Source organism: Podarcis gaigeae, assembly GCF_964106915.1.
Source record: "Podarcis gaigeae genome assembly, chromosome: 1".
In the NCBI taxonomy this organism is placed as follows: Eukaryota; Metazoa; Chordata; class Lepidosauria; order Squamata; family Lacertidae; genus Podarcis; species Podarcis gaigeae.
In genome coordinates, this window is record NC_139678.1 from 20,181,679 (window position 1) to 20,205,447 (window position 23,769).

General features: G+C 43.0%; 1 protein-coding gene across 1 annotated transcript in view; it reads right to left on the minus strand.

The window, feature by feature from the left end:
• Window positions 1–399: 399 nt before the first annotated feature.
• The window catches only part of LOC310852001 (uncharacterized protein C14orf132), a 34,143-nt gene continuing 10,773 nt past the window's right edge, over window positions 400–23,769 (minus strand). Inside the window, exon 2 of the mRNA XM_083754704.1 lies at window positions 400–3,916. Coding sequence (XP_083610830.1) covers window positions 3,692–3,916 — 225 coding nt within the window. The 3' untranslated portion in view covers window positions 400–3,691. The remainder of the gene's footprint in view (window positions 3,917–23,769) is intronic.

Sequence of the window (23,769 nt, forward strand, 5' to 3'; positions counted from 1 at the left end):
AGAGGAAGCATTCATAGGAGGGGAAAACACACAACAAATCACTGAACTAGGATGGTTAATTTTATTTGTCCCTTCCTAAGTCCATTAATTTCAACAATTCTCCTCTGAGTAGAATTTAGTCAGATATAACCCTTTGATAGCCTTTTCCTCAATTTGTCTAATTGTTAAGCCATTCATGTGGACGGCCCTCACTGCCTCTTGTGGGAAGCAGCAGTTTGGTCTTAAATCAGTAATCGAGTTATGTGAGACCATTACTAATAATATTATCAAACCGTGAATATGGAAAATATGGGGTGGGGAGAACTACTTCTCTGCCTTGTTTTCTGAAAACAGTACACTCATGCAATGCAATTACATCTCTCGCTCTTTAAAAAGACAGCCTGGTTCTTTTCTCCACAATTTGTTTTAGTCTGCTCTTTTTTTCCAAGGCTGAATGTTCTTTTAAAATTTGGTCTAGTCCGTCGGCAAACAAACACAAACGCTGTTAATTGCACTTAGATTAAAACCCACAAATTAGCTGAAGCGAAGCATTGTTATCAGCAAATTCATCAAGCAGCACAGGGAGCCCACTGGGTAAAAATAAAATAAAATAAGTACAATTGTGTGTAACCATGGTGAAATGGTTTTCTCTCTTATTGAGGGTGCAAAGTTTGTTTTCGCTGCAAAAATGTGCCAGAGCTGCTGAAACTCCTATGAATATCTAATCAATCTAATCATGAACCTAGCAATAGGCTTGCAACAAAACAAAAAAAGCACTCAGGAGCGTGAAACTAAAGTCATTTAGTTTTCATTAGTGGTTTGGAATGGGAACTGACGGGGGAGGGGTGAACTGGGGAAATTTGGGTTTGAGCAGTAGACTCACAGAATTGTAGAGTTGGAAGGGATCATGAGGGTCATCTAGTCCTATTTCCTGCAATGAAGGAATCTCAACACTCGGTCTCCCATCCAATTTGAAACCAGACCAGACCCTGCTTAGCTTTGCAAAGGTGCTGCTTGAACAAATGATGACTGATGACTTGATGGAAAATAACGATAAGGCAAGAAAAGATGTATTGCTAGTCAATTGTCTGAAAGGTATGCCTGTTGTATAAATGGGGGGAGGGGGAGTTAGACGATGCCTATAAATATTCACTAGCCATACTGATATTTTCCTTCTACTGATACCTCTTCCATCATTTTTAGAGGTTTAACTGCATCCTCCATCTTTATCTCTGCAGTTATTTATGACAGAAGTTTCCCAGTCTAGTCCTATGAGCATTTTTCTCACCATGGGGCTTTCTCCCAGTAAGATATGTGCACAGAATTGCAGCCTCTGACTCTTCCTTCTGTGAAACAACCACAGTGCAATGATCTCGAGAATCAGGCCGTTGCTTATTAATAGCTTATTCTTCACAGAATTTTCAAATGCAACACAGGAAATGTTCACCAAGATTTCTACATCCACTTTTGGAAACACTGAAATATTCGACTGCAAAAAATGATAATAAATAAAAACACAAAGTGCACTTTCATAGCATTTGTCATGATTATCTTTTTATATGACATGCTAACTGAAGCCATGTTGCTAATGCAGGGAGAATGCTCATTAACCTGCTCATAACAACAGCCACTCAAGGGTGCAGAACCAGAAAGTTGGCCAGAAAAATAATACAGACGCTCTTGAGGAATAATCCCATAAGGTCTGAAATGTGGAGTGGGCTTTGGGAATGGGAAGAGGTAGAAGACATATAAGAAGTACAAACGATGGCTTGGAACTGGGATGGAGAACCTTTGGCCAGGAGTGTAGTGACAAATTTAGAAGTGCAGGTCCCTTCCTGCTAGTCCTAGCCATGCCCCCCCAGCTATATCCCTTCTACAATTATATAACCTTCTATAATATTAATTTTTTAGAACTACCATTTTCTATGCATGTCCACAGGGAAATGATTTGGAGTGTTCCAGTATCTTCTCTCAGAGTGACTTGAGTTGTGTGTTTTTTCTCTCCATGAAGTTCCATTTCACAACATTCTCCTGAAACTGAAGCACCTTGTGTTCTTGGTGTCCCTAAATGCTTAGCTTGAGAGCATACAGAGGCTACAAAAGCTCCCCTTTCACACTGACTGGGTGACTCTAGGACACTGGAGGCAGGGACCCTACAAAAGGAATGGTAACAGATCGGTGACATCTCCATTGGCCAATACACCACTCCCTTTGGATCTCTGTGTGCTGCAGTAGTGATGCTGATAACCAGATATCACTGTCTGATTGCTCTTTGACTGTGTCTGGCAAGCAAGCCGGTGGGAGCAATGATGACTCAGAGGAGAAGTAGCAGGTGGCAACCACGGCAGTGAGTGTAGAGCAGTGAGTGGACAACTGGAGCCCTCTATATGGTGCTGGACTACAACTCCCATCATCCCTGTCTATTGCCCATGCTGGCTGGGTCTCCTGGAAACTGGAGCCACAAGAATAGGTTCTCTATCCCTGGTTTAGAACAACAGCAAAAAAAAAAAAAAAAAAAAAGGCCTTCTCCTAATTCCCTTTGACATGAGTTTTTATACGAGTATCTCTATGGACCTGGTGAAAGAGTGGCATTGGTTTCTGAGCCACAGACACACAATAACATCTCATTCTGTTCTAGACCATCACAGACTTTGGTCAATGCAGCTGAGTTAGAAGAAGACATCAGAATCTCTCTCTGTGCATGAGAGAGTGGCTTTGGGGCTGTCACCATTATGTTTCCCCACGTAACCAAGATCAATACAAAGTTCAATCAATATTGTTGCAAGCCTCTATTTCATTATCAGATCCTTCCAGACCCAGGGTTTTCAGATTTCTGCAACTGGATTGTACAACTTTCTAGACACCTGAGTCGTTTTCTTTCACCGGCAGGACGAACTGCTAGGAAAGTAACCATATCTACAAAACCAACTGAAATATTTCAATGTGCCTTTGTAATGGACAACAAAAAAAGGGGTACTCTCCACATGCTGCCTTGCCAGAAACTTCCTGCCATTTTAAAATAAAAATTCAAACCAGTTCTGCATGTCTACTTGTCCAGTGCCTACGGAGGGCAAGGAAAGATATAGCTGCAGAACCTGAGGAGGCAGGTATTCATGTACAAAGCTCCAATTCAGGAGTAATTAGATATTTAAAACCATAGAGAAATGAGATAAGCAACAAATTCACTAGCCAGCAAGCATCAGAGCCCTTGGTGAGCAAACCTGCCTTTTCTTTTGTGTGCGTTGCAGTTTGCATTATGGGGAAAGGCCGTAGCTCAGTCATGAAGCCTCTGCTTTGCATTCAGGTCTCAGGATCAATCCCTGACATCTCCAGATAGGAGATGGGGAAAAGACCCTCTATCTGAAATCCTGGAGATCTGCTGAGTCAGTAAGACAATAGCAATCTAGATGGACCAATGATCTGACAAAGTATAAATTCACTGGCTTTTCATGTTAAACTTTACATTTAATTGATTATGCTTCCTCCCCACATCACTTACAAAGGACTTCAAGGGTGGCTCCCCCCCCCCATTTATCTTTTGGTCACCTATTGGTTAAGCTTGTTCTTAGCTAACAAGGGTCTACCTACAAATATTTTAAAAGATTTACATTTGTATATAGGCATGTGCGCATATATATATCTACATACATACACACACTCTGCGCTGATGGAACAGCAACTGTCCACCTCCTCGAGCTGTTGTCCTTTCTTCTCAGAACGTGAAGGCATACACAACTCCAACAACAACTATGTTTCCAATTGTGGCTATAATTGCAATCCATAACAAAATGGCGTCGTTTGAAGAACGGGAGGCATCTTCAGGCTGGTTCGGCATCGAAGCAGCTGCGTGGACGTTGGCGGAGGAATTAAACAAGGAGTATTCCGTACTAAAGTCCTCGTTGGGCGAATCCATGAAGGCTCCTCCCATAACTGGAAGCTGGGGAAGAAGAATTTAGAACATTAGGGTCAAGAAATGGAGGAAGAGGTCCATAAATAGATACTTGTTTGCTGTCCTCCAGGTGCCGTTGGACTACAACTGCTGTTTGTGGTGGAGTCCAGCAATATCTGGTGATATAATGGTGAGGATTGGAAAAATATACTTTTAAGAGAGGTGCAAGAGAGGTTTTCATGAAAAATAAATGCTATGGGTGTTTCTGTTTTGCAGTGACTTTACACTAGCATTTCTTGTTGAGGGTAAGAAAACCGCATGTGCTTCTGGTTCTGTGCCTTCAAGTGAGACCACAGTGCACAGGGTAAGAAAACCGCATGTGCTTCTGGTTCTGTTCCTTCAAGTGAGACCACAGTGCACAGAATTTAGCAGGGCCTGCCTCTTTATGGACTGTTACGTGGTGTTCCAAAAGGACTCCTAACATGCAGATGATGGGTTTCAAATGTGTTATAGTAGAGGGGCATGAAGTGAGGCATACCTTCAAAGAGCCCTGGAAAAAAATGGGGTATCCCATTTTTTCACACGAGATCTTGGTGGCCATTTTGGGTGCTGCGGTCTCATGTGCTTTTGCCCCGAAAAAGTGTTTCCTTTGTGGTGAAAGTGAAGCATGGGTCTCGTAACTTGCTACGAGCACATTCCGGAAACTGCACTTCCCAGTTTTGTGTCAGAAAAGGTTGGACAGTATGGCGAGGTAACAGTAGTTAGTGGAAGGAAGTGAGGGAGAGAGGGCTAGCAAGTGGCTAATTTAGCCCATTAGTCCTGGTTTCTGAAGGCCTGATGTCCCAGGCTGGTGATTCTATCCTCAGTAAAGGATAGACCTACTCTGTATGACATCAGTTCAGGAGTCATTCTTCCAGAATGACCATTTCAGTAAACAGGCCTTGTCCAAGATAAATATTTGTTATGGGATTTCAAGCTTCTACCATAGTATCTTACATAGTTTATTGGTGGGAGGGGAAAACGCCCAGATGGAAAATGTATTCAAGTGGACACACAATTCAGCATGTCCAAATGCCTTCTTGATCCCAGGCAAGAAACTAGTACTTTAGGGGGTGGGAATTAAGAGTCTTTTCCTTCAGATGAATTTAAATTCTAATTCAGAGCTTGTCTGGAGCCCCGGACAAATTCTGCTATGAAAGCTAACAGCTGGGCTTGAAGTTCCTATGACAGGCAGCCTCTGCCATCACCATTCCCCACAAATTCTGAAGTCAATTAAGACAAAGTTAACCACCTGATATGACAAGACCCATCATTTAAGAGAATTTTAAGAAACTTTAAGAGATTGCACAGGGGTGCCCTCATGTCCTATTTTAAAGAGACGAGTCTTCAACTTGAAGGGCTGCTAAGCCATAAAACTCACTGAGTTAACAGAATCTACCTCAGAGAGGATTGCTGCATGGATAAAACTAGAACAGTACCCTCCATCTTTGCCACCCTGAGCTGTCTGAAAAAGGATGGGATACCACATTGCTTGGCACCTCAGTACCTAAGGGAATGTCTCCTCCCATATGATGATACCCTTGGCAATGGAGCCCCTCATCTGAGTGTCTTCTTCATCAGAAGTTGAGGGTGGCTTTGAGAAAGAGAACATTTCTCAGTGGTGTTCTGTAAGCTTGTGAATGCTAGTTACTGGAAACCAAGAGAGTCAGGAGGAGTGCTGCTGTGCTCAGGTGCTACTTGAAGACTTCACATATGCATCTGGTTGACCACAGCAATAGCAGGATGCTTGACTAGATGAGCCACTGGCCCTAATCCAGTAGGCTCATATTACATTCATTCTTGCTGGGTAGTGCCCTGGTTATGAAACACTCACCCAAGGGAAAGTGGCTTAGGAGTACCTACATTGTTGTCGTTTAGGCATCAAGCGAAGCCTTTTCTGTTCTCCCAGCTTTCATGGTAGTGTTAACTTCTGTATTTTGTTAGTTATGTTAGTACATTCTCAGCTCGAGATTTTATTTTGTTTTCTTAGTGTGGTTTTTTAATACCTCTATGTTCACTTGGATGTTATAACTTACTGTGGACTTCTGCTGCATATTGTGTTTTTAAACCCAAAATGTCACACCTAAAGAATTTTAATAGGGATGGGATTCATCACAGCATGAAGATGGAAAGTCCCTCCCTCTTATTCTTCCCTGTGCACCCCCTAAATCTGTTCTAGGGGTTACCCCAATTCTCTGGAGCAGATTCAGGACACACAGAGACTGAGGGATGGGGACCAAGTCCCACTGCAATAAATGTTCCACTTGCACCGTTATTTAGTTGAATACTCCCTAGGTGTCTAATACCAGTACAGTGGTACCTCTGGTTAGGAACTTAATTCGTTCCGGAGGTCCGTTCTTAACCTGAAACCATTCTTAACCTGAGGTACCACTTTAACGAATGGGGCCTCCCGCTGCCACATGATTTCTGTTCTCATCCTGAGGTAAAGTTCTTAGCCCGAGGTACTACTTCCGGGTTAGCGGAGTCTGTAACACGAAGTGTTTGTAACCTGAGGTGTTTGTAACCTGAGGTACCACTGTATACTTAAAAATCTTCTGTAGTACTGTGTGATTTGAAGAAGCGAGCACAAAAGGAAAATGTGTAAGAGAAGCAGATCTTTTCAAATGAGCAACTGGGAAAACCCAGAGTTGTCTTCCTTTGGGGGAAGCTGGGGGAATTATTCTTCTTAATTGTCCATGTGAATCATTGTTACAGAAAGCTCTCAAAGTCTAGTGGTTTGAGAGCCTTTATCAGTGAAGAAAGACACATCAGAGCTGGCCCTAAGCTCAGATAGCCAAATAGCTAAGGGGACCGATTGGGTTTCTAACATGTCTCTACTAGGCAAGCTTTGGAGAAGATTATTCTTATAATTGGGCAATGTGCTATTTGTAGCAAAGCCCCACAATACATCATCTTTCCATTTAAATTGTACCCTTGGTGCCTTACTTTCCCCAGGGTTGGCAGAAAATCTTAAGAGATCAGTGTCAAGCCCTTTACAAGACATTTAGGAAAAGAGCTTGAAAAGGGGTGTTTTAGTCTATGTTTTCTGTATTCACAAAAAAGATCCCTAGAAAAAGCTCAGGAAACAAATGAAATGATGCTTGTGGAAATTGATTTTGTTTGGCACAAACATATACTAACTGCGGGAAAACGGAACGATGTGGTTTAAAGCAATCTTTAGGTTTCCGATCGCAGTATCCAACAGAGGGCTCTGCCAGATTGTCTTGTTTATTGAGCATTCATCTTGTTTGGATGGTGGTTTTAGGATGTCGCCCAACACTGCCATTATCCAATGCATTTTCCTGTCACTTTCCTTGCCACAAAACCCCCACTTCTTTTGAAAGTGGCTTTGTTGTGCAAGACCATCAACTCCACTTTGTATGAATGAATTATAGTGTGATGGTCTAGAAGCAGCCGGACTCAACAGGAAAATCTCTCATCAATGTCTTTCAGTAAGAGGGGAACCAAAGCATGAGGGTGGGGGGCATCACAGCTCAGCGGTAGAGCTTTGTCTTTGCATCCAGAAGGTCACAGGTTCAATCCCCCAGATCTCCAGTTTAAAACTGGGTCAGGTGGCAAGCAATGTGAAAGACCTCTGCTTCAGGTAGTGGACAGCCACTGCAACTCAAAGTTATCAATATGGGGCTATACGGAAAATAGTCGGACCTGCTTTATAAGTTCCCTACATTTCCATCTTTCTACTCACCATCTTGTACATGTCAAGATTATCTCAAGGTCATGCAAGTATTTGTGAACTCTGGGAGAAGATTAAGTACCTCGTATGCTTAAAAGGATGCTAGAATCCATTCCAACTGATCTTGGCCCAGGACTAAGTTGTATAAACAGACCACATCTGTTTTCAGCAACAGATTATTGGGAAATAAAAAGGAAAGACTGAAAAGGGGAAGAAACTCTAAAAGATCAGATTGCTAACAACCCAGACCTTTTTTTTTTGGGGGGGGGGTGTCAGTTCCAGATCTCTCCACCCAACATCTTTTAATTAAGAAATTCAAAATAAACATGGATCAAAGTGGAAAAGGTTCTCAGATGATGCCCCCTGAATCGAACTTGAACGCTGGTGGTTTCCTATACCACAATGGAGGCCAGCAGTTCAGTTGAGGGGGCACAGGGCAAGCTGCCTGACACACAGTTCTCTGTCCTCCAACACCTTGCATCACTCCCTGCCCCCCTGCAACTGCTGCCTGAGGCAGCCGCTTTATTCTGCCCAATGGGAGGGCCGGCCCTGCAAAGGATTGTTGTTTTAGGAGCCAGGAGAAGATGCATTTCTTGCAGGACATCAATACTTTGCAGAAGAGATGTAAAGGAAAAGAAGGTTTAAGGTATGGCAGTTGCTCATATTAAGGAAAGGAAGGCTTTTTGAGAGAAGAATAAATTATTTCTAATGAAGCACTTATTGCTATGGAAGCAATTATTGAATTCAGAAAGCACTCGACTGCACATGTGCCATGTATTCTGACCTTGTGGCTCAGCATCTCTTCACACCATTGTTTAAATGAGAGAGGCCCAACATCATAAATATTTATCATTAGTATGCAATAATGAAAAAAAGTATGCTGTGATCCTCCCCCCCAAAAGCTAGCACATTTGACACCTATATAACTAATAATTCTTACATGGAATAATGTAGATTTTCCTCAGACAATCGAGATTCAGAATGAGTGTGCAGTTCCCACTGGTTCAATGTTCTGCTAAGTGATAAAAATTTTATATTGCCCCTCCTGGCCCCCTTCGCCTCAGCAACCTTCACATTTATGCCTTGAAATGTATATGTGAAAGTGAGCTTGCTCACAAAGGAAATCTCTTTGCTATGGATAAAAATCAGTGTTAAAGGTCAAGTACAAAAATGTTTTATTTATTGAAAATAAAAATAAGTGCCCCAAATAGCAGGATGCAGTCAGTAAATTCAGCCTGATACAACTCCATGCGTTATATAGCTTGCCATTCAAAATATAAGAAAGAGAGAGAAAACTGAAAGATAAATATAATAATGAAATTATATAAAGTAAAACAAACAAGACTACCAACACACTAAGTAGGTTCAAGTTTGAATTTTAATTCATCATAAAATTAATATTTATCTGCACCAATTTCCCCTTTTGCTCATAGTCTTTGTTCTAAATAACAATAGGATGCAAAAAAACAGATAGATGTGAAATGTTTCATGCTTTAAAATGCTTATATTTGTGTGCTAAATTAGTTAAAGAACCAGGCTACTAATCATAAATTTGTTGGTTTTGATAACTTATAAAATTATTTGCTTTTTAATCCCATATATAGTGGAGCTGGATTTTTGGGGAGGGGGGAATCCTGTACCTAAAAGAAAAATAAAATAAAATGTTGAAAGAGTTGTGGAGGATATGTCCCTTATTAATACTAATAATAAGTTTGTTACATTTTGTAAATGCTGTGGTGTAATGTTTATTGTTATAGTTTGCAAAAAACAGCCAGAACCAGAAAGTTTAAAATACAGTAATAAAATTTCCAACTAGAAACCCCCCACATTATGATGAATGGAGAGCATCATAAGGCTGTATATTATCATTGTACTTGCTATTCCAGTATATATATAAAAAATGCAATTTCTCCATACACTGAAAAGCAATACCAAGCAGCTTTTGCCCTTCTGTTCTATGGGAGGTTTCTGCCCTCCCTGAGCTCCCCAAATATATTTATTTGGTTAATTCTGCTTGTACTCTCCTATAATGAGTTTGCTCATTCATTTTTACCATATTCCAAATCTTCTCGACCCACTCAAAAGTAGTGAGAGAGAAAAAGCTCCCTCCCTCAATTCTTAGCAATTATTATTTTTGCTGCAGTAATCAAATTGATTATCACCCCTTGATCACTGTCTATGATAACACCTTTTAAGTATCCAAGCAGAAATATCTTAGGAACTCATATCCAAAAGGAGCCTAACATTTCTGAAATTATTTCAGAAACAGAATTTCTAAAAAAAAGAAGGGACAATTCCAGAAAACGTGGGTGTAATCTGTTAGCAGATTAAAAACCAGTGCTGCATGATATATATATTTTCAGACAACAGTGCCCCTCCTCACTGCATGATGCAGTGCAAATATTTTTAATATTCCTTTTGGGGGAGGGCAGTTTGTGCTACTATATAAGGAACTACTGTTCATGAATGTGTTGTAAGCTGCATTGCTTGTGTACAGTCTCTTGCATGTGTTTAAAGGGGCTTCCTGGATCAGGGCCAATAAAGAAGAAGTCTTGTTCCATAACTAATGTAACATCAAACCTAAAATGGGGGGGGGGGGAGGGAGGAATCTACAGCAACATGCATCAACAAATATGTACGTCCTCCACCCGCCCCAGCCACCCTTTCAGAACCTAGGAAGTTGCTTTATAATAAATCAGATTGATTAGTCCATCTAAGTCAGTACTGCCCACATTCCCTGGTATCAGACCCTTACATATCTACCCTGATCAGCTGTGATTTCTGCAATGTAGGGGGCAGAGCCGGCACAAGACATTTCGGCACCCGAGGCAGACCCCAAAGCAGAACCCCACTCCCTGCCTGGGAAGAAGGAGTGAGGGGGGAAATCTACATCAGGAACAAGAGAGGAAGAAAGATTGACATCGGGACCTGCTGCCCCCGTGGATTCTACCGCCTGAGGCGGTTGCATCCAGGACAGAATGCCAGCCAAGCTCTGCTTAAAAACCTCCAAGGAAGGAGAGTCCACAACCTCCCGAGGGAGTCCATTCCATGGTCAAACAGCTCTTCCTGTCAGGAGGTTCTGTCTGGTTTTTAGCTGGAATCTCCTTTTTTTGTAACTTGAAGCCACTGGTTTGAGTTCTATCCTCCAGAACAGGAGAAAACAAGCTCACTCCATCTTCCATGTGACAGCCCTTGAGATATTTGAAGATGGCTATCATATCATCTCTCAGTCTCCTCTTATCCAAGCTAAGCATACCCTGTTCCCTCAAACATTCCCCAGAAGGCTTGGTTTCCAGACCCTTGATCATCTTGGTCGCTCTCCTCTGCACACGTTCCAGCTTGTCAATCAATTAAATTTACTGTACAAAGGAATCAGTGGTGATTCTACTTAGACACACAACATTTGTTTGGACAACATGCTACGTAATGGTGAAGAGTACCCAGCTATCTAATTGGGGGAGAGGATCTGCAAAACAGAGTTTCATCTCTCCACACCCTGCCTCTGGACTCCAGAAGGATATTTTCACATAGTCCCTTCCAAGACACCCTTAAGGCTTCATCCCTGGAGCAATTCTGGTCTATCTTAATTTAGCAGTCCAAACGAGTGATACAGAAAGGTTGATGGCAAACTGAGTTTGCACGCTTCCATCCATGACCTTGCATTGCTGGTTAATTGTCGAATTAAATCAAAATAACAGAAAGCAGACCTTGGAAACAGCAATGGAATATCCATTTTTGAAATATACAAAATTAATTACCTCACATTGCTCTTGTAATTACCTCCCATATCATTGTGAAATGAATACGGGATGGGAACAGAATGTTAAATAAAAAGTCAACACACACACACATTATTTAAAAGTACTTTGCAGAAGGTAAATATATCCCTGTGTCCCTCCCCACTTTATATATTCGAAAACCCTTAAAAACTATGAAATGGAGGTGGGCATTTTCTTTTTTCCCATTTTGTTTATCTTAAACAGAGAGCAAAAAACAACAACACACACCTCCTTTGAGAGTCCTGCTGTCAGGGACAACTCACATTCTAGTATTGCCATTGGGCTTACAGTTTGATGTGGGCAGTGACCTGTCTCTAAATAGGTATATTTACGATTGCATCCCCAAGGTGGCTGACTGTCAGGTGTTGAGAATGAAGCATTTTCTGCCATTACCTGCAGCAGTGACTCTACTCAGTTTAGTAAATACATCTCAACGTGCCTCTATAGAATGGCATCTCCAGACAGAATGAACCAGCCCAAGGCTTGTATATCCCCCTAAGAATATCAACATGCCTTCTGCAGTGAAACTTAGCGAAGTGCCTTAATGTGAGATAACTGGATGTTCATTAAAGTTTTAGATGTTGGACTGTGATTTGAGATTTAACAGTACTATGAGGTTTATATCACTGCTGCAACACAATAAGCAGAAGAATGTAGAGATGACATTAAAGATCCATTCAGTCAAACATCCTGTTTGCTATTTTGGACTGTTGTCAGACCCACTAGCTAAGAACCACAGTGCAGCATAGAGATATAACCCTCATACATTCCTAATTATTCTTATTCTTATTTATTTATTTACACCCAGCCTTTCCCCCTGACAGGGACTCAAGGTGGCTTACAGGTAAAATAGGAACAGCTAAAAACAAGGTGAATAAAAATAATTAAAAACAATTAAACATTAATATAATTAATATTGTATATAAATATTAGAGATCTATTGAAACCCTCCTAGGCATGGTTGGCCAATTGGTACTAAAGAAGGATAGAACTTTCTTTATGTATGCGACAACAGCAGCAAGAATTCTCATCGCAAAATACTGGAAGACACAAGATTTACCCACTCTGGAGGAATGGCAGATGAAGATGATCGAGTACATGGGATTGGCAGAAATGACTGGCAGAATCCGAGACCAGGGAAAAGAGTCGGCGGAAGAAGATTGGAAGAAATTTAAAGATTATTTACAGAAATATTGTAAAATTAATGAATGTTAGAAAAGCTATGGCGTTCTGAATTGTTAACTTTAGAAAAGGGAAAAGTCTTTTCCTCCCTCTCTCATATTATAGGAACTAGAGGTCATCCAGTGAAGCTGAATTTTGGAAGATTCAGGACAGGCAAAAGTTAGTATGTCTTCACATCCTGCAGAGGCCTATGAGACGGCAGGCCTGCAAGAATCAGGACATCAGTGCAACAGTGCTTTTCCTACTTGTGGTTTCCAGCAACTGGCACTGCCTCAGACACAAAGTCATCATAGCTAGGCCATCAACAGCTACTAGCCATGTTTGCCATGTTTTTCCTCTTCTTTGGAAGGCAGAACGCTTCTGAATACCACTTTCTGGGAAGCACAAATGGGAAGAGTGTTGCTGCACACAGACCCTGCTTGCCCATTTTGCCACTGTGAGAACAGGATGGTGGTCTAGGTGTGCCATTGGCCTGATGTTCTTAATCCCTTCCATTTTAGACCAAAAGCAGAAGCTGGTCACATGTGTTAATCCCTGCCTTCTGTTTGAGAAGCAGAAACATGATTTTTTTTATTAAACAAAAGCCAGGGAACCAAGAAACCAAGCTCTGTTCCGTTACCATTACCACACATAAGCAAAGTACTCCTCTGGCGAGCACTGCATCCTGAAATCTTTGCAAATAAACTGATAAAGTGTTAAGCTCTGCTGTAAAGAAGAAGAATTAAAAGCCAGCTCTGAGATGTAATACAGGAACCATATGGGAAGCTTTTCCCTTCAACCAGAGCCTCAGAGAAAAATCGTAAGAGATCTGTTTAGTTTTGCAACATTTGCCTGGAAAGAAGGCTGAGTAAACTCGCCCTTGCACTGTTTATGTGTGTGCAATTAACATTTTGTGCGGTTAATGTAAATATTTCTTTTTAAAAACAAAAATGCATGGGGCACATTAAGTTTACATTGTTGGTTATTTTATTCACAGTGCTGAAAATTCAGTCTGAAAAATAACCAGCCCAACCTATGACTCAATCTGTGCCTTTCAGTAATCTTTTCTGAGAGCATTTGCTATTAATCGAATTACTGCCGCTGTGCATTGGTGAGCCAATTAATTCTAGGGCCTCACAACATATGCATGTTTCTTCATGATCTCAGTTTTAAGAGAGAGAGAAAATGTGATTCCATGAGGTGCTATTCAAGTACCTTTTACTCTTGAATAGACCCGCTGAAACGAACAAACCTAACTTAAGCCATGTTCATTCATTTCAAAGGGCCTTCTCTGAGCAAGACTTAGTTGAATGCTACTCATGGCATTCTTCCTTGAAATAACTTGAAGCAATAATTGATTCAAGGTATGAATTGACTCTTTGTGGTGACTGGGTAACAAGGTAAATCGGGGTGATTCGGCAGATGGGGTCTTCCCCTCACCTCCTGAGTTGAGGCTTGATGCCTGTAACATCTTTGAATTGGATCAGGGCCACACATAGCACCGTATCTTGACTTTCTACTGAGAGATGAGCTCCATTAGGCCTTTCTCCTTGAATTGTTTCTATTCCAGTCGCTTATTTTAGGACTTTCGAGAACTAGTGCCTGATTTTCCTTGTTTACTTTCTCTCTCCATTTTCCCCTTTGTATGGTGTCTTTTATGGTGCAAGCCAGTGGGCAAAGGCTGTCTGGTTTTTATTGATCTTATGCAAGCTTCTCCGAGAGCCGTATTGATGGATAAGCACATGTAAAATAAAATGCTTAAAACAGACAAACAAGCAGCTCTGACAGCCTGATTGGATGGGATATATCAATGGTTTGAGTACAGGCAAAAAGAAATTTTTGACTGATACACAAAATTATTTATTACTTATGTATTGCATTTACCGTATTTTTTGCTCTACAAGACGCACCAGACCATAAGACGCACCTAGTTTCTGGAAGATGAAAACAAGAAAAAATAGATTCTGAATCCCAGAAGCCAGGACAGCAAGTGGGATTGCTGCGCAGCAATCCTGGTGACTGTCCTGGCTTATGGGATAGCCGTGCGCAGCCATTCCTGGGCTGGGGAGGCTGTGTGCGGCCAAGCAAGAAGCCTGTACAGCCAGCGGGATCGCAGCGCAGTAATCCCGCTGGCTGTCCTGGCTTATGGATAGACACACTCAGCCTCTCCCGGGCAAGGGGTGCCTTCATCCCCTGCCCAGGATGGGCTGCGTGTGGCTAAGGCTCCCCTAAGAGCCGCGCTCCCTTTAAAGAGCATGCGGAGTGTGTATGCGGCTCTTTAAAGGGAGCGCTGAGGAGAGCCTCCCGCCTACATTCGCTCCATAATACGCACACACATTTCCCCTTAATTTTTAAGAGGGGAAAAGTGCGTCTTATACAGCGAAAAATACGGTACATTCCATCTTTTTCTTTATTGAGCTCAAGGTGGTTCTCTCCCTCATTTGTTCCCCACAACAACCCTGTAAGTAGGTTAGGCTGAGGACCAAGATCAGCCAGTGAGAGTATCATTTCTGAGTGGGGATTTGAACCTTAGCCTCCCAAGTCCTAGTCCAACACTCTCACCACTACACTGAATCTGTAACCTCTTTTGACCTCTTTTTGCTGATGTGGGCCATTGATAAGCTTTCCTCCCCACAAGACTGCCCCCTTGCCTCAGAGCTCCCGTTCTCCCAAACCACGGGTACGGAAACCAAGGTCCGGGGGCCGGATGCGGCCCAATTGCCTTCTAAATCCAGCCCATGGACGGTCTGGGAATCAGCATGTTTTTACATGAGTAGAATGTGTCCTTTTATTTAAAATGAATCTCTGGGTTATTTGTGGGGCCTGCCTGGTGTTTTTATATGAACAGGATGTGTGCTTTTATTTAAAATGCATCTCTGGGTTAATTGTGGGACATAGGAATTCGTTCTCCCCGCCCCCCCAATATAGCCCGACCCCCCCCACAAAGTCTGAGGGACAGTGGACTGGCCCCCAGCTGAAAAGGTTTGCTGACCCCCTTCCCCAAACATTCGGTAGAGCTTAAATGATACAACTAAGTTGGTTTAGGAGTCTTTACTTGAAGAGATCCTCTACCTCCATTGTTGACAGATGAAGCCCAGCAGAGAGAGCACTTTCCCTACAGGCAATGAAAGATGTCTTTTATTCAAGGAGGCGTATGGTGACTATTGTAGCCAGGAGGCTGTTCTAAGAGAGCGGCTATTTTAACAATATTTATGCACACAGGCTCAGTTGACTGTGGCTTCATGGACTACCACACCCCACAGTTGCATGGAAGGATTTGGGGATTAGGGCCCCAAGAAATGGGAGTGGCTCTGTGAGCATGCAAGGTTACAGAGATGCATCCTCAGATCACTTCCCTCATAAGAAACGGTCTTGCACATTTGGGAAAACGAGAATGCTGCGGACAGCGACAGGCGAACCCCCCCCCCAAAAAAAACTCTTCTGAAGCCTGCCTGACAGTTGCATACAAGCTTCAAGAGAAAAGAGCTATGTGGTTCGATGCGGAAAGCCTGTCTAATTAGCGCTGCGATTTGCATTTCAAATGCATCAGAGTAAAACGGCAACACAGGGCTTTCTCAAACAGATGCTCTCAGGCAGGCTGCTGTTCCACTGGGCTAATGACTGTCATACATAATTAGGTCACTGATTTCAGAGGGTTATGGGGTTTACCTTCCTAGCAGGAAAATGTTTACAGTGTATAATGAAAAGGAGTAGAGGAAATGTACTCGAAACCCAGTACCCTAAAGAGCATAAACGATAGGTTTTTGGGTACAGTATTTCCATTGAGATAAAAACATCAATGCATGATAGAATGATTTAAGGAAGAGCATAAAAGAGATTCAATTGCGGTAACCTAGAATGCTGGCTGCCAGTAAAGACAGAAGAAGTAGCCACTGATAGTGTTAGTCTCCATGAACTGGTATAATCCTCTTGAAGCCATCCAACTTGGTGGCCATCACGACCTCTACTGGGAGCAAATTCATAGATTAACTATGTGCTGTGTGACTGTTGGGCTATGAACTACTCTTGTTTAAATGCCCTTACTATATGTAGGCTAGGGATGCGGGATAAATAGGTACCGCTCCAGCGGGACGGTAAACGGCGTTTCCGTGCGCTGCTCTGGTTCGTCAGAAGCGGCTTAGTCATGCTGGCCACATGACCCAGAAGCTGTACGCCGGCTCCCTCGGCCAGTAAAGCAAGATGAGCGCCCCAGCCCCAGAGTCGGCCACAACTGGACCTTTACCTTATATGTAGGCTATAGAAGCTGTGGTCTACTGCTGAGGGGGGCAGGAGAAGAGAAGAGGAAAGCAAGTCTTTAGCCACCAGTTATGTCTATGTACCGTCCAGAGAGATTTGGGCAAATTTTAAAAAATCCACCCGGACACAATATTTACCCCTGAAAAAAAGGATGTGTCCTGGAAGAAGAGGACACATGGCAACTCAACACTATCACTATGTTCTACCTCTGCTGTGGGAGGTAGTACATCTCAGAATGCCAGTTCCTGAGAGCGCTGTTGTGCTCACGTCCTGCTTTCAGGCTTCTCAGCAGCATCTGGTGGACCATTGTGAGAACAAGATGCTGGTCTAGTTGGGCCTTGGAAGGACTGTTGCTTGATCTAGAAGGCTCTTCCTATGGTCTTAGTACAAAGGTGAGCCCCTAGAAATTTTAGTTGCTGGCATTCCCATTTCATCATGCCTAAAAGAGGATGGGAATCCAGGGGAAGGACTTTGCTAAACTTGAATAATAAATAATATACTAATTTTTTTTATTTATACCCCACCCTTCCGGTTTGAAAACTGGGCTCAGGGTGGCTAACAACAAATTTAAAACACTTAATTATAAAAGCAGCATAAAATACAGTATAAAAACACAAATAACAATAAAATTGAAAAATCAATTTAGGGGAAATAAGCATTAGATAATCCCCAGGGCTAGCTGGCTGAATTGGTCCTACTTGGGCCAGCGAGGAGGCCAGGGGAGAATTAGCTGTGGGGTCTCAGAGCGGGTGATCTTCATAAAAGGGGAGGGGGAGGGAAGGGAAGGGAAATAAAAGATCAGGCTGAGTTCAAATTAAAGGCCATGCGGAAAAGCTCTGTCTTACAGGCCCGACGGAAGGAGGTTAAATCCTGAAGGGCCCTAGTCTCATGGGACAGAGCATTCCACCAGGTCGGAGCCATCACTGAAAAGGCCCTGGCCCTGGTGGAGGCCAGTCTGACTTCCTTAGAACCAGGGACCTCTAAACTATGGTTGAATAGCTAACAGGAATGGTCTGTCCCTCAGGAGGTTGTGCACCCTCCTTGCTTGAAGGTTCTTAAGCCTGAGGTTAGATGTCCATCTGTCATGGATGCTTTAGCTGAGATTCCTGCATTGCAAGGGGGTTGGACTAGAGAACCCTTGAGGTCCCTCAACTCCGCTATTCTATGATTCTAATTTCTACAGTTGCAACTTGAAGAACTGTCTTAGACTGCAGTCTTGCACCTTTTTGCTCACTCTGTCACCAATCACAATTAGAAGCACAAACCCCTTCCCCCCAAAAAACCCAACTGCATTTAGTTTTTATTTAAAAAGGAAAGTCAAGAGATCAGTTGTGGATCTTGGGAAAACATCCAGTTTGGCTCCCGGTGCACAGTTTAAGTGACGTGTGCAAAACTGCTATGATTTCGCTGCTCTCTGAACAAAGCCTTAGCATTCTCAGGAGAAGCTACTGGTGTACTTGGACGAAAAGGAAAAATGCTCAGATTAAGAAGCTTATTGTTAAGGCTATCGGGTGGTTGCTCGAGAGCAATCAGGCAAGATGCCTCACTGGTCTGTTCTAAAGCTTCATTATTGGTGCTAAAAACCTTTACAATGCAGAGCGCCTCTATTCCATGTCTTGCTCATTCACTAGCAGAATCTGAGAGTGGGTGGTCCTTGAATCTTCGCCAGCAGAGTAGTTTCTTGACCCCCAGTCTGCGCCTCCCCTCTCTGCACGAAAGCCTACTGTGCAAGGAAGGCTTGGGTAAAGGGGGACCTCCCTCCTCCCCGCTTTGCTCAGGCAAGGTGTCCTGGCACCGCCTTGCATCCTCCGAGCCCTGCCGCTCCTCCCCACTAGAGGCGTGGCTTCCTTCCTCCGCTGAGGAAGTGCTGCTTCCCACAATTTTTGGGGGCTCTCTGTAATCCATCCGCCTTTCCCTCTCTCACCCCTGAGCCGATGGCAGTTCCCGGACACTTATCAAAAGAGTTACCCAGTCCAACAAGCTATTGATGGTGCTATCATTATTTTTCTTAAAGCACTGCTGTGCTGTTATGGATGAAAGAATGAGATCATTTAAGAGTAAATAGAATGGCTTGAAAGCAAGGAAGAGATGGTGGCAGATGAAAGAATCAGATGAAAGAAAAACAAAGAGCGATGCTCCCATATTTATAAGCTAAAAAAAATCTTCTTCTTTACTTGTTCATACAATGGCCTTTCCCACAAACGAAAAGTATGGATAAATATACGAATGTATAGCTTTCAGCAAGGAAACAAAACTTGTTGCCTTACACAAAAATGTACCTGCTTAGAACTCTAAGATGCATCTATGTGACCTGATTGGTTTTTCTCCAGGCTGCTATTGCCAGCACATCTGCTTTTGCTCCATTCCACGCTACAAAGCTTTTCATCTGAAGGAGTGGCTGCTGTGATCCATAGCTAACACAGCGACTGCAAGTTGAGTAGCGGCTTCCCACACAAAAGCAAGGCCCTGTCGGTTCTATTTCCAAGCAGCCACCACATATGCTATTTTAACACAAGAACTTGGCTTGCATCCTAAGTTGCGTCCTCCAATTAAGACGCAGTCAGCAAACACCAACACAGCACAGATACAACGGAGTGAATGATCTGAAGTGGTAAAAATATTAGTCTGCAGAATTCAAATAACAACCTTTGAGACAAGCATTACAGAAGTCTTTATCGTTACGAATGGGTTGTGTTTGCTTCCTACATCAGCTTCCATTCACCGGAGAGGTAGGCCACATTTGCTGTACATTTAAATACCACTTTTAACAGTCACGGTTTCCTCTCCCAAAAATTATGGGAGCTGTAGTTTGCTAATGGTGCTGAGAGCTGTTGTTTATCTCACAGAGCTACAATTCTCAGCGTTTCCTGTCAAGAGGCATTGTTACCCCACTTTTAAGAACTTTTAAAAATAGTGGGTATAAGACAGGCCCTGGCAGATTGAGCAGATGAGACCAATAGTGGGTCCAAGAGTCAAGAAGGCGGCTTCTGCACATGCTGTAGAAGGAAGTGAGGAACAGAAGGAGAACTCTGACTCTCAAGTTTCTCCCCAGTCCAAGATCTCCAAGGAAGGAGCTCACACATGCCAGGTATCTCTCACACCCCATCAGCCAACCACCTGTGAAAATCAACAGAGATGCAATGGAGGTTTGTTTGTTTTTACTTTCAGGGTGCCCTGCTTTCACAAAGTGACTTATGAGACTCTAAAGCACATGACATTACAATTGCAAAGCTGCCAGTCTGTACAGGTAACACTGGCCTAGATGAAACCTGCATGTGAAGATGGGCTTTGGCAGATTGAGCAGATAAGACCAAACAGTCAAGAAGGCAGTTTTTGCACATGCTGTAGTGAGGGGCAGATGGGGCTTGTCAACATGGGAAAGTAGCCCATCTAGGAGAAGGAAAACTCTGATCCTAAACCTCTTCTGCCTTGCGGGATATCTTTGAGAAAAGAAAAGGCTAAGCAGCAAACCCCACACAAATCTGGAGAGGAGGAGGAGGAGGAGGAGGAGTCTGGATTTGATATCCTGCTTTATCACTACCCGAAAGAGTCTCAAAGCGGCTAACATTCTCCTTTCCCTTCCTCCCCCACAACAAACACTCTGTGAGGTGAGTGGAGCTGAGAGACTTCAAGAAGTGTGACTAGCCCAAGGTCACCCAGCAGCTGCATGTGGAGGAGCAGAGACGCGAACCCGATTCACCAGATTATGAGTCTACCGCTCTTAACCACTACACCACTTTGGGGCTGCTAATTCAGTGGTTCAACTTCACTCCTGGAGGTGCACTCCATGATGCCAACAACAATGGCAACCCCCAGCAACCCCTGGCCATTGGCCATGCTTTCTGGGGCTACGTGGAGCTTTGGTTCAGCAACTTCTAGAAGGCCAAATGTCCCTCACACTTGATACAGAGCCATCACACTGAGAGCCTAGCAGGCCCTTGGCTCAGTAATAAAGCATGAAAATTTGTCTGCATGAAAAGCGCCTCACATTCAATCCATTGCCTGAAACCCTGGAGAGCGGGGTCTCGCCAGTACAGATAATACTGAGCTAGATAGACCAATCATCAGACTAAGTTTATGGCATTTTTCTATGTTCCGCTGATATTCCTGGACAGGGGACATTGTTAATGGGCTTTCCCAGAGGGTCTGAGCACCGGAACTTCTATGTTAGGCATCAGACCTTCTGTCCCTTAGTCCTGCACTTAAAATTCAATATATTGATGGGCCACTGTGAGAGAGCACCCACCCACCTGCCACCTTAATTTGCCCAGAGGCACTCTATACAAATCTATGCAAATTTGTGCCATGGACCTGTGAAACATCTCTTAAATCTGTTTTTAAGAGCAAACGTCTTAAGCCACAAGGCAGGCTACCCTTCCATTAGAAAGTTTGCAAAGATTAGTTGCAAGTATTTCCAATTTGTTATGAATTCTATCCTGAGCCTCTCTGTAAAAATATTCAAAGGTGCCTCAGTATTGTGTGGAGTCTTCCAAAAAAGTGTGTGTGTGTGTGTGCGCGCGCGCACATACACACACACACACACACACACACACACACTTTGCTCCACACAGGGCATTCTGTGTGCAAGGCTGATGATCTACAGAAGAAGGCAAGGTGTTTCGCAGCAAAAGTTTCTATTGGCCGATTCCTGTTTTTTCCATCTCTGAGCACACTTGTCAGGAAAGCATGCCATCTGCCTCACCTTCAGCACGAAATCTGTCATTAAAATGTCTGATTTCAGTCTCCTAGCCATCTGTCATTTCCATGGTATGTTCAAGCTAGCAGTGTGAAATTTAAGAGTTGAAAAAATGGCAGCTTTCCCCCCCCCACCTCGTTGTTTTGGCAAAGGCTATTCCACTAATAGGTCATTTCACAGGTGCTAGCAATGCCTAAGACATCTGTTTCAGTTGCGTCCTCACATGCCCTTTCATTGCGTCTTACCATTATAGTGAACTGGGATTTAAACCGGGAGAGGAGGGCTAACTAAAAGCGATGGGGTAGAAGACTGCACAAACTAAACGCAAAGCAGAACCGTGTTACATGGAACAGCTCTGCGTGCTGAGCCATGTGGGTGAATCATGGCATCACAACTCTTAGATAATGGTTTGTGTTGCCATGATTGAAGTGTGCCCAAAACCATGTGCAGAGACATATTAAGTAGGTCTAAAAACTAAATCAGCCTGTGCCTACCTGGTCCTTTCCGGAGGTTGTGTGACTCCCAATTTCCCATCAGCCCCAGCCAGCATGACCTATGACCTGGGATGATAAGAGCTGAAGCCCAATCATCTCCAGAGGGCACCAGGTTGTGGAAGACTGAATCAACAAACTCAATGAGAAAGAATGGACTTGTTCAGGCAGCTGAGCACTTCTTTGTCACTCAGTTCAGACGTAACAACAAACTATAGTTTGGCATTACACAGATGAGCTCTCTACCCCTGTGATTATTCAAGAGGCAAGTCTATTACACCAACATCCCAAGAAAAACAATTTATGCGATTGCAATTTGTTTCCCAAGAGAGGACAGCTTAGAAATGTTAGGAATTTAAATTTGCTGTGTCACCCCTTTTTTAAGCATCGAGGGAGAGAAAGTAAGCAACTGATAAGTGTTAACTGTTTAATTATAATTTGCTGATGTTTAATTTTACTGTTTACTATTGGATTCTAATGGATTATTGAATGTTGCTTTATTTGATATAAGTTGTTTATTTTAAAGTTATTGTGACCTTTTATATAGGATCTGGTTGTTATTATTAATGTTTGGTGTCCATTATTATTATTATTATGTGTGTTGGAAGTCACCTAGAGTGGCTGGGGCAGCTCAGCCCAGCCAGATTGGCATGACAACAACAACAACAACAACGCTTTCCATTCTATTACCCAGAACAAAATGCTTTGTACGTTTTGGAAATGTTATAACTAGGTTTGAGGAAGTCTACCTTTTAAGTCCCAAGGGAGCAGAACAGAGGAAAGGAGTTCCTCCACTCAGGTCACACCCGGCTCTGTTTCCCCATGCCACTTCCTGATTGGTTGGTTATGACCCCAACAAACAAGCTAGGTTGTGTCACACCTAGTGTGGGGTATTCTTTTTCTCCAGTCTCCATCACCCTGGCAAATTCCTAAAGAGGAGCTCCCTGTGCAAGCAGAAACCAAAGCTTACAAAATCTAGGAATCGTACCTGCTTTTTGGGGTGCTGGAGTGTTTCCTGATCTGTGCAACGGACATTGTCAACCCCAACAGCCTTACTGGGACATTAACTCATTTATTTTAATGTCAGTTGAAGTATGGCTGCAACCTTATACTTGGGAATAAGCCCTATTAAATTCAGTGGGGCTTACTTCTCAGTAGCCATGTATCGGATTGCGCCATAAGCTCATTAGACTGCACTGTATTCATTTGCTTTGGCACTCATTGCTTTGTGGTTGCAAATCAAACTTGGACCCCAGACAATGACACTGCCCAACCTCCCCCAGTCCAATGTTGTGGACTGAAACTCGCATCAGCCTCAGCCAGCACAGATAATGGTCCAAGATATCTGAAATGTAGGCTGCAGAAGGCTTGTATCAGTATTTCGGGTGGCACCTTGCATAATTTTGCAAGCAGGTCAGGCAATTCAGCTGTAATGTATTCTTCATTTTCTAGATTCAGAGCCTGCTGGGCATTAGGAAACTCAGAAAGAGAAATTCCAGTTATGACTAAAAATGTACAGCGCTGAATTTTCAGACACCACAAGGGATCTGGCCTCTTGCAGCCAGGACAGCCTTTCTTACCAACTTATGATTTCAAACACGCTTGTAGCCAATAAGGGATGTGAACAGAATTTTTAAAGCATTTTTCCAACTCGCTGACTGCTGGAACCTTTAGGGCTTGTGAGTACAAAATCCACTCTCAAATGGGAATGAGTGGTAATTGGGCTAACAGCAGAAAGGGAACATTATCACCACAAACAAAACACAACTATCGAAAGATGAACA